Below are 12,252 nucleotides of genomic sequence, written 5' to 3' on the forward strand. Positions count from 1 at the left end.
CCAGTGTGTGTGTGTGTCCAGTGTGTGTGTGTCCAGTGTGTGTGTGTCCAGTGTGTATGTGTCCAGTGTGTGTTTGTGTGTGTCCAGTGTGTGTGTGTGTGTGTCCAGTTTGTCTGTGTGTCCAGTGTGTGTGTGTGTGTCCAGTGTGTGTGTGTCCAGTGTGTGTGTCCAGTGTGTGTGTGTACTGTGTGTGTGTCCAGTGTGTCCAGTGTGTATGTGTCCAGTGTGTGTTTGTGTGTGTCCAGTGTGTGTGTGTGTGTGTCCAGTTTGTCTGTGTGTCCAGTGTGTGTGTGTGTGTCCAGTGTGTGTGTGTCCAGTGTGTGTGTCCAGTGTGTGTGTGTACTGTGTGTGTGTCCAGTGTGTGTGTGTCCAGTGTGTGTGTGTCCAGTGTGTATCCTTCCTGTTTGGCCCTGTCCGGGGGTGTCCTCGGATGGGGCCACAGTGTCTCCTGACCCCTCCTGTCTCAGCCTCCAGTATTTATGCTGCAGTAGTTTATGTGTCGGGGGGCTAGGGTCAGTTTGTTTATCTGGAGTACTTCTCCTGTCCTATTCAGGTGTCCTGTGTGAATCTAAGTGTGCGTTCTCTAATTCTCTCCTTCTCTCTTTCTTTCTCTCTCTCGGAGGACCTGAGCCCTAGGACCATGCCCCAGGACTACCTGACATGATGACTCCTTGCTGTCCCCAGTCCTCCTGGCCATGCTGCTGCTCCAGTTTCAACTGGCCTGGGCCCTAGGACCATGTCCCAGGACTACCTGACATGAGGACTCCTTGCTGTCCCCAGTCCACCTGGCCATGCTCCTGCTCCAGTTTCAACTGTTCTGCCTTACTATTATTCAACCATGCTGGTCATTTATGAACATTTGAACATCTTGGCCACGTTCTGTTATAATCTCCACCCGGCACAGCCAGAAGAGGACTGGCCACCCCACATATGCTCTCTCTAATTCTCTCTTTCTTTCTCTCTCTCTCTCGGAGGACCTGAGCCCCAGGACCGTGCCCCAGGACTACCTGACATGATGGCTCCTTGCTGTCCCCAGTCCACCTGACTGTGCTGCTGCTCCAGTTTCAACTGTTCTGCCTTATTATTATTTGACCATGCTGGTCATTTATGAACATTTGAACATCTTGGTCATGTTCTGTTATAATCTCTACCCGGCACAGCCAGAAGAGGACTGGCCACCCCACATAGCCCGGTTCCTCTCTAGGTTTCTTCCTAGGTTTTGGCCTTTCTAGGGAGTTTTTCCTAGCCACCGTGCTTTTACACCTGCATTGTTTGCTGTTTGGGGTTTTAGGCTGGGTTTCTGTACAGCACTTTGAGATATCAGCTGATGTACGAAGGGCTATATAAATAAATTTGATTTGATTTGATTTGTGTGTGTGTGTGTGTGTCCAGTGTGTGTGTGTCCAGTGTGTGTGTGTGTGTGTGTGTGTGTGTGTGTGTGTGTGTGTGTGTGTGTGTGTGTGTGTGTGTGTGTGTGTGTGTGTGTGTGTGTGTGTGTGTCCAGTTTGTCTGTGTGTGTCCAGTGCTTGAATATGTGTGTGTGTGTGTGTGTGTGTGTGTGTGTGTGTGTGTCCAGTGTGTGTGTGTCCTGTGTGTGTGTGTGTGTGTGTGTGTGTGTGTGTGTGTGTGTGTGTGTGTGTGTGTGTGTGTGTGTGTGTGTGTGTGTGTGTGTGTGTGTGTGTGTGTGTGTGTGTGTGTGTGTGTGTGTGTGTGTGTCCAGTTTGTGAGTGTCTGTGTGTGTGTGAGTGTTTGAGTGTGTGTGTCCAGTGTGTGTGTGTGTGTGTGTGTGTGTGTGTGTGTGTGTGTGTGTGTGTGTGTGTGTGTGTGTGTGTGTGTGTGTGTGTGTGTGTGTGTGTGTGTGTCCAGTGTGTGAGAGATTGAGAGATTTACACTGCACTGAACTCACTGAACACACACAACTTTGTCCACATACAGACAGGACACACACACACACACACACACAGTCAGCATATAACTTTGTCCAAGTGGTGGTTAGAATGTTTGTCTTAACTAGCCTGATAAGTCAAACATGTCTGATATGAACATTGACATAAACCCTCTACATACTTGAGTTTCTCCAGTCTGCAGTGTGGATCCTCCAGTCCAGCAGAGAGCAGTCTGACCCCTGAGTCTCCCGGGTGATTGTATCTCAGGTCCAGCTCTCTCAGGTGTGAGGGGTTTGACTCCAGAGCTGAGACCAGAGAAGCACAGCCTTCCTCTGTGACTCCACAGCCTGACAGCCTGCAAAGAGTCAAATCATTTTAAAATCACACTGATATTCTTTGGTGGTGAAAATAGTTTCAGTATATTTTTTCAACATATTCAGATATATCAGTGTCCTGAAACCTTCCATATCTATTCATAAATGAATGTATCATTATTATAAATGACAAATTATCAAAGTATTGCTTGAAGAGAGAAAAATGTATAGTACAAATATTATAGTAGACTGACCAGAGCAGTTTAAAAAGCAGTATCAGTCAGAAGACAGTGAGGTAAGTCGCTCTGGATAAGAGCGTCTGCTAAATGACTTAAATGTAAATGTAAATGTAGGTATCAGATTTAGATTGTATCGAGTATACAGTCCACACCATATCTATTTAGACAGTGAGGTATCAGATTTAGATTGTATTGAGTATACAGTCCACACCATATCTATTTAGACAGTGAGGAATCAGATATAGATTGTATTGAGTATACAGTCCACACCATATCTATTTAGACAGTGAGGAATCAGATATAGATTGTATTGAGTATACAGTCCACACCATATCTATTTAGACAGTGAGGTATCAGATTTAGATTGTATTGAGTATACAGTCCACACCATATCTATTTAGACAGTGAGGTATCAGATTTAGATTGTATTGAGTATACAGTCCACACCATATCTATTTAGACAGTGAGGTATCAGATTTAGATTGTATTGAGTATACAGTCCACACCATATATATTTAGACAGTGAGGAATCAGATTTAGATTGTATTGAGTATACAGTCCACACCATATCTATTTAGACAGTGAGGTATCAGATTTAGATTGTATTGAGTATACAGTCCACACCATATCTATTTAGACAGTGAAGCTAACTGTGGCTCTATTCTCCAACATTTTGGATTTGAGATCAAATGTTTCATATGAGGTGACAGTATATAATGTCACCTTTTATTTGAGGGTATTTTCATACATATCTGTTTCACCATTTAAAAATAAAAGCACTTTATGTATCTAGTCCCCCTATTTGAATAAGTAAGTTATAATTATTCTGACCAATTCACTTATAGTGTATTAAATTAGTCAAAAGTTTAGTATTTGGTCCCAACCTTGTTTATAGCATTTTTAGTATGTTTTGGGTTATGTTTTAGTAACTGAATGGTGGATGATGACAGGACTCATTTTACTTCTAAGTGAGTAGAGGTTTCTAAAGACTACTAAATTAATCCTGATTATGTCTTGATAAGGAAAAATCATGAATGAATCAAGAATAATAATGAGTGAGAAAATTACAGAGGCTACAACAAAACATGCTAACCTCTCACCATTACCAATAACAGAGACTACAACAAAACATACTAACCTCTCACCATTACCAATAACAGAGGCTACAACAAAACACGCTAACCTCTCACCATTACCAATAACAGAGGCTACAACAAAACATGCTAACCTCTCACCATTACCAATAACAGAGACTACAACAAAACATGCTAACCTCTCACCATTGCCAACGACAGAGGCTACAACAGTACATAATAACCTCTAACCATTACCAATAACAGAGGCTACAACAAAACATGGTAATCTCTCACCATTACCAATAACAGAGGCTACAACAAAACATACTAACCTCTCACCATTACCAATAACAGAGACTACAACAAAACATGCTGACCTCTCACCATTACCAATAACAGACTACAACAAAACATGCTGACCTCTCACCATTACCAATTACAGAGACTACAACAAAACATGCTAACCTCTCACCATTACCAATAACAGAGGCTACAACAAAACATGCTAACCTCTCACCATTACCAATAACAGAGACTACAACAAAACATGCTAACCTCTCACCATTACCAATAACAGAGACTACAACAAAACATGCTGACCTCTCACCATTACCAATAACAGACTACAACAAAACATGCTGAACTCTCACCATTACCAATTACAGAGACTACAACAAAACATGCTAACCTCTCACCATTACCAATAACAGAGGCTACAACAAAACATGCTAACCTCTCACCATTACCAATAACAGAGACTACAACAAAACATGCTAACCTCTCACCATTACCAATAACAGTCTACAACAAAACATGGTAATCTCTCACCATTACCAATAACAGAGTCTACAACAACACATGCTAACCTCTCACCATTACCAATAACAGTCTACAACAAAACATGGTAATCTCTCACCATTACCAATAACAGAGACTACAACAAAACATGCTAACCTCTCACCATTACCAACGACAGAGGCTACAACAGAACATGCTGACCTCTCACCATTACCAAAAACAGAGGCTACAACGAAACATGCTAACCTCTCACCATTACCAGTAACAGAGACTACAACAAAACATGCTAACCTCTCACCATTACCAATAACAGAGGCTACAACAGAACATGCTGACCTCTCACCATTACCAAAAACAGAGGCTACAACAGAACATGCTAACCTCTCACCATTACCAATAACAGAGGCTACAACAAAACATGCTAACCTCTCACCATTACCAATAACAGAGGCTACAACAAAACACGCTAACCTCTCACCATTACCAATAACAGAGGCTACAACGAAACATGCTAACCTCTCACCATTACCAGTAACAGAGACTACAACAAAACATGCTAACCTCTCACCATTACCAACGACAGAGGCTACAACAGTACATACTAACCTCTAACCATTACCAATAACAGAGGCTACAACAAAACATGCTAACCTCTCCCAATTACCAATAACAGAGACTACAACAAAACATGCTAACCTCTCACCATTACCAATAACAGAGGATACAACAAAACATGCTAACCTCTCACCATTACCAATAACAGAGGCTACAACAAAACATGCTAACCTCTCACCATTACCAATAACAGAGCCTACAACAGAACATACTAACCTCTCACCTTTAACCTCAAATAAAAGGTGACATTCTGTACTGTCTCCTAATATGAAACATTATATCTCAAATCCAAAATGCTGGAGCAGAGCACCACATTTAAAACTATAAACCTCACTGTCCAAACACATATGGTGTGGACTATGTGTGTCTGGTAAACACATGTGTATCTGGTGAACAGTTATCACTTGTTGACCAACTACAGGAATACTGACCTCAGAGTCTCCAGTTTACAGTGGGGATTCCCCAGTCCAGCAGAGAGCAGCTTCACTCCTGAATCCTTCAGGTCATTGTTACGCAGGTCCAGCTCTCTCAGGTGTGAGGGGTTTGACTCCAGAGCTGAGACCAGAGAAGCACAGCCTTCCTCTGTGACTCCACAGCCTGACAGCCTGACAAAGAGATCATCATGACTTCACAAACACACTGTTAATTTAACACCAGTAGTGTAGAAGGACAATGGCAGATGCATTTGGTTTATTCTCTCAAACAACATATAGATTAATCTTCCGTCTCCTATAATTGTATGGTCATATTGTTATACTAATGTGAAAATCAATGAATTTATTCAATATGTTTTACAATATAATATTATACACATATTATAATACATATTTGTCTCTAAACTGAATCTTTCTTCCTGATGATTAGTTCTTATATGTCATTTTATTTACTCACAGAACAGCTCTGGAGGCTTTGACCACTGGCAGCAGCCTCAGAAGACCTTCCTCTGATCTGGAGTATTTCTTCAGGTCAAACACATCCAGCTCCTTTTCTGAAGTCAGCAACACAAAGACCAGAGCTGACCACTGTGCAGGTGACAGGTTGGGTTTTGAGAGACTTCCTGAGCTCAGGTATCTTTGGATCTCCTCCACTAGAGAATGGTCATTCAGTTCATTCAGACAGTGGAACAGATTGATGCTCCTCTCTGGAGAGAGATCCTCCGCGATCTTCTCCTTGATGTACTTGACTGTTTCTTCATGGCTCTGTGAGCTGCTTCTTGTCTTTGTCAGTAGACCTCGTAAGTGTTTCTGATTGGACTCCAGTGAGAGGCCCAGAAGGAAGCGGAGGAAAAGGTCCAGGTTTCCTGTCTCACTTTGTAAGGCTTTATCCACAGCACTCTTGTAGAAAGCAACTTCAGGCTCGTCTTTTGTTTGCAGTTTGTCCATTAGATTCTCATTGTTGTTGATGAATGAGAGGATCACATATACAGCAGCCAGAAACTCCTGAATGCTCAGATGAACAAAGCAGTACACCTTGTCCTGGTACAGCCCACATTCCTCTTTAAAGAGCTGTGTGCACAATCCTGAGTACACGGAGGCTTCATTAACATCAATGCCAGCCTCTTTCAGGTCTTCTTCATAGAAAATCAGATTGCCTTTCACAAGCTGTTGAAAAGCCAGTTTTCCCAGTGACAGAATGCTCTCTTTATTCCAGTGTAGACCTGTCTCTTCTTTCCCATGATACTTTTCATTCTTCTGTTTGGTATGAAACTCCACAAGGTGTGTGTACATCTCAGTCAGAGTCTTGGGCATCTCTTCTCTCTTATGTTCCAGAGACAAACAGCATCTACACAAACAGCCACCTGAACTACTGTCCTACAGAGACAAACAGCATCTACACAAACAGCCACCTGAACTACTGTCCTACAGAGACAAACAGCCACCTGAACTACTGTCCTACAAAGACAAACAGTCACTTGAACTACTGTCCTACAGAGACAAACAGCCACCTGAACTACTGTCCTACAAAGACAAACAGCATCTACACAAACAGCCACCTGAACTACTGTCCTACAAAGACAAACAGCCACCTGAACTACTGTCCTACAGAGACAAACAGCCACCTGATCTACTGTCCTACAAAGACAAACAGCATCTACACAAACAGCCACCTGAACTACTGTCCTACAAAGACAAACAGCATCTACACAAACAGCCACCTGAACTACTGTCCTACAAAGACAAACAGCATCTACACAAACAGCCACCTGAACTACTGTCCTACAAAGACAAACAGTCACCTGAACTACTTTTTCAAATCAAATCATATCAAATTGTATTTGTCACATACACATGGTTAGCAGATGTTAGTGCGAGTGTAGTGAAATGGTTGTGCTTCTAGTTCCAACAATGCAGTAATAACCAACAAGTAATCTAGCTAACAATTCCAAAACTACTACCTTATAGACACAAGTGTAAGGGGATAAGGAATCTGTACATAAGGATATATGAATGAGTGATGGTACAGAGCGGCATAGGCAAGATACAGTAGATGGTATTGAGTGCAGTATATACATATGAGATGAGTATGTAAACAAAGTGGCATAGTTAAAGTGGCTAGTGATACATGTATTACATAAGGATGCAGTAGATGATATAGAGTACAGTATATATACGTATGCATATGAGATTAATAATGTAGGGTATGTAAACATTATATTAGGTAGCATTGTTTAAAGTGGCTAGTGTTTTACATAATTTCCCATCAATTCCCATTATTAAAGTGGCTGGAGTTGAGTCAGTGTGTTGGCAGCAGCCACTCAATGTTAGTGGTGGCTGTTTAACAGTCTGATGGCCTTGAGATAGAAGCTGTTTTTCAGTCTCTCGGTCCCAGCTTTGATGCACCTGTACTGACCTCGCCTTCTGGATGATAGCGGGGTGAACAGGCAGTGGCTCGGGTGGTTGATGGCCTTGATGATCTTTATGGCCTTCCTGTGACATCGGGTGGTGTAGGTGTCCTGGAGGGCAGGTAGTTTGTGTACGCCGAGGAACTTAAAACTTACTACCCTCTCCACTACTGTTCCATCGATGTGGATAGGGGGGTGTTCCCTCTGCTGTTTCCTGAAGTCCACAATCATCTCCTTAGTTTTGTTGACGTTGAGTGTGAGGTTATTTTCCTGACACCACACTCCGAGAGCCCTCACCTCCTCCCTGTAGGCCGTCTCGTCGTTGTTGGTAATCAAGCCTACCACTGTTGTGTCGTCCGCAAACTTGATGATTGAGTTGGAGGCGTGCGTGGCCACGCAGTCGTGGGTGAACTACTGTCCTACAAAGACAAACAGCCACCTGAACTACTGTCCTACAAAGACAAACAGCATCTACACAAACAGCCACCCGAACAACTGTCCTACAAAGACAAACAGCATCTACACAATCAGCCACCTGAACTACTGTCCTACAAAGACAAACAGCATCTACACAAACAGCCACCTGAACTACTGTCCTACAAAGACAAACCGCATCTACACAAACAGCCACCTGAACTACTGTCCTACAAAGACAAACAGCATCTACACAAATAGCCACCTGAACTACTGTCCTACAAAGACAAACAGCATCTACACAAACAACCACATGAACTACTGTCCTACAGAGACAAACAGCCACCTGAACTACTGTCCTACAAAGACAAACAGCATCTACATAAACAGTGAATCTGAGAAAAATGGCTTTAAAGTTTGTTTCCTAGTCCAGGCATATCCACCATGACCACTGATCTGACCTATGACCCCTAAGTACTGATACTGCACTCTGCCTTGGTCTGACCTATGACCCCTAAGTACTGATACTACACTCTGCCTTGGTCTGACCTATGACCCCTAAGTACTGACACTACATTTACATTTACATTTAAGTAATTTAGCAGACGCTCTTATCCAGAGCGACTATACTACACTCTGCCTTGGTATGACCTATGACCCCTAAGTACTGATACTACACTCTGCCTTGGTCTGACCTTAAACAGCTGTCTGGGTAATGAAACAGCAAAGTGCAGCATCTATAAATCTAAATGTGTTGATCCAGATTTATTGTTGTTTTTCTGTTTGATAGAAACAGTTTGAGTTCTAACTACATTCCAACTGTATTTAATGGTGTTATGTAGTTGTGTTGTCATGTTGTCATGTTGTATTGTAGTAACCCTCAACTGTATTTAATGGTGTTATGTAGTTGTGTTGTCATGTTATATTGTAGTAACCCTCAACTGTATTTAATGGTGTTATGTAGTTGTGTTGTCACGTTGTATTGTAATAACCCTCAACTGTATTTAATGGTGTTATGTAGTTGTGTTGTCATGTTGTCATGTTGTCATGTTGTATTGTAGTAACCCTCAACTGTATTTAATAGTGTTATGTAGTTGTGTTGTCATGTTGTATTGTAGTAACCCTCAACTGTATTTAATGGTGTTGGGTTAGAGACAGACAAGACACGGAGACAGCAACAGAATAGGAAATGATGGACAGGACACAGAGACAGCAACAGAATGTGATATGACGGAGAGAGACATCAGACAAGACACAGAGGCATCAACAAAAGAATAGGATACGATGGAGAGAGACACCAGACAAGACACAGAGACAGCAACAGAGGAATATGATTTGATGGAGAGAGACACCAGACAAGACATAGAGACAGCAACAGAGGAATAGGATTTGATGGAGAGAGACAACAGACAAGACACAGAGACAGCAACAGAATAGGATATGACAGAGAGAGACACCAGACAAGACACTGAGACAGCAACAGACGACACAGAGAAAGTGATGGCGAGAGAGAAGAATAGAGTTCCAGACAGTTGTAGAATGTATGCCAAGACGCATTGTAAGAGCTGTAAAGAGAGAGGGAGGGAGAGAGAACAGGCAGAACCTGATATGTAAATGAGCAGAGCAAATGAAAGTAACTTTTGACGACCTGATGATCATTCAGACTGTGTTTCTATTGAGAGATAAAAGGTAAGACGACGATTGTTGTGTCATATAGTTGATGATATTGTTATGTATATTCATATAGTTGATGATATTGTTGTATAGTTGATGATATTGTTATGTGTGTTCATATAGTTGATGATATTGTTGTATAGTTGATGATATTGTTATGTGTGTTCATATAGTTGATGATATTGTTATGTGTATTAATATAGTTGATGATATTGTTATGTGTTTTCATATAGTTGATGATATTGTTATATAGTTGATGATATTGTTATGTGTGTTCATATAGTTGATGATATTGTTATGTGTATTAATATAGTTGATGATATTGTTATGTGTTTTCATATAGTTGATGATATTGTTATGTGTTTTCATATAGTTGATGATATTGTTATGTGTTTTCATATAGTTGATGATATTGTTATGTGTTTTCATATAGTTGATGATATTGTTGTGTGTATTCATATAGTTGATGATATTGTTATGTGTTTTCATATAGTTGATGATATTGTTGTGTGTATTCATATAGTTGATGATATTGTTATGTGTATTAATATAGTTGATGATATTGTTATGTGTTTTCATATAGTTGATGATATTGTTATGTGTTTTCATATAGTTGATGATATTGTTATGTGTTTTCATATAGGTGATGATATTGTTATGTATATTCATATAGTTGATGATATTGTTATGTGTGTTCATATAGTTGATGATATTGTTATATAGTTGATGATATTGTTATGTGTTTTCATATAGTAGATGATATTGTTATGTGTGTTCATATAGTAGATGATATTGTTATGTGTTTTCATATAGTAGATGATATTGTTATGTGTTTTCATATAGTTGATGATATTGTTATGTGTTTTCATATAGTAGATGATATTGTTATGTGTGTTCATATAGTTGATGATATTGTTGTGTGTATTAATATAGTTGATGATATTGTTATGTGTATTCATATAGTTGATGATATTTCTGGTGGACAGTGTTATAATAGTCCTACTCCCCTTAAAATGTTTTTGATATTAATTAGATGCATGGGGTGAATTTGTTCTGTGCCCATCTGTGTGCCCCAGGGTGATCACTCCAACACTATCTAGAATCTAAAACGGTTCTTTGGCTGTCCCCATAGGAGAACCCTTTGTAGAACCCTTTTGGGTTCCATGAAGAACCATTTTCACAGAGGTTTCTACATGGAAGCCAGAAGGGTTCTACCTGGAACCCAAAAGCGTCTCCTATGGGGACAGACGGAGGACCTGTTTGGAACCCTTTCGTCTAAGAGTGTACTGTATCATAGGTCTATAGACCAGGGTGATCTCCTACTGTATCATAGGTCTATAGACCAGGGTGATCTCCTACTGTATCATAGGTCTATAGACCAGGGTGATCTCCTACTGTATCATAGGTCTATAGACCAGGGTGATCTCCTACTGTATCATAGGTCTATAGACCAGGGTGATCTCCTACTGTATCATAGGTCTATAGACTTGTCTTCTCAAAACAGGCTTATAACACAACAAGCAACAAACAAACATTTTCTCTTTCTAATCTGCTGTTAATGCTTTTCACTCAGGAAGGTTTGTTGTGTGAAAGAGACAAATAAATATTGTGGAGAGACTAACAACAACTTACACTTCCTCAAAACAGGTTGTGTGTGTTCATTAGTGCCCACCGTAACAAAACAACAGAAACCGTTTAGGTCACATTGTACAGCATTTAGAGAACTGTTTATGTTTTATGCAACATTTTAAAACTGTTGTCTGTGGAGTAAACTAATGAATACAACCCAGGTTGTAGCCTACGACTCGGCATGTTGATACCTGCCTGATGCTGAAACCTGAACGTAGCCTGAGGGGTAAACTATGATACTAGCTAGATATACTGGTTTTCTAAAGTTAGCCAACTTCAGTTAGCTTCACATTCCAGCTCAGGCCTCACCCATCAGAATATACAGAGCGCTAGTCAACAGGAATGTTCTGGTTGTGAATTCAGGCTACAAGGTGAGAATCCTGCCAGGGATTATTGTAAAGTGTGTAGAGACATTAAATGTATGGTGTTATTTTAGTATAGTGAAGTAAAACACTCCTAACAGTAGATACATTAAATGTATGGTGTAATGTTAGTATAGTGAAGTAAAACACTCCTAACAGTAGATAAATTAAATGTATGGTGTTATTTTAGTATAGTGAAGTAAAACACTCCTAACAGTAGATACATTAAATGTATGGTGTAATGTTAGTATAGTGAAGTAAAACACTCCTAACAGTAGATACATTAAATGTATGGTGTTATTTTAGTATAGTGAAGTAAAACACTCCTAACAGTAGATACATTAAATGTATGGTGTAATGTTAGTATAGTGAAGTAAAACACTCCTAACAGTAGATAAATTAA

The 12,252-nt window shown here is 40.4% G+C and overlaps 1 protein-coding gene across 1 annotated transcript in view; it reads right to left on the minus strand.

Annotated features, from left to right (window-relative positions):
* LOC124028975 (NLR family CARD domain-containing protein 3) overlaps positions 1-6,703 on the minus strand; it is an 8,433-nt gene extending 1,730 nt beyond the window's left edge. Inside the window, exons 1-3 of the mRNA XM_046340858.1 lie at positions 5,820-6,703; positions 5,360-5,533; positions 2,068-2,241 (exon numbers count right to left, since the gene is read on the minus strand). Coding sequence (XP_046196814.1) covers positions 2,068-2,241; positions 5,360-5,533; positions 5,820-6,676 — 1,205 coding nt within the window. The 5' untranslated portion in view covers positions 6,677-6,703. The remainder of the gene's footprint in view (positions 1-2,067; positions 2,242-5,359; positions 5,534-5,819) is intronic.
* Positions 6,704-12,252: the final 5,549 nt, after the last annotated feature.

Source organism: Oncorhynchus gorbuscha, unplaced genomic scaffold, assembly GCF_021184085.1.
Source record: "Oncorhynchus gorbuscha isolate QuinsamMale2020 ecotype Even-year unplaced genomic scaffold, OgorEven_v1.0 Un_scaffold_5161, whole genome shotgun sequence".
Classification (NCBI taxonomy): domain Eukaryota; kingdom Metazoa; phylum Chordata; class Actinopteri; order Salmoniformes; family Salmonidae; genus Oncorhynchus; species Oncorhynchus gorbuscha.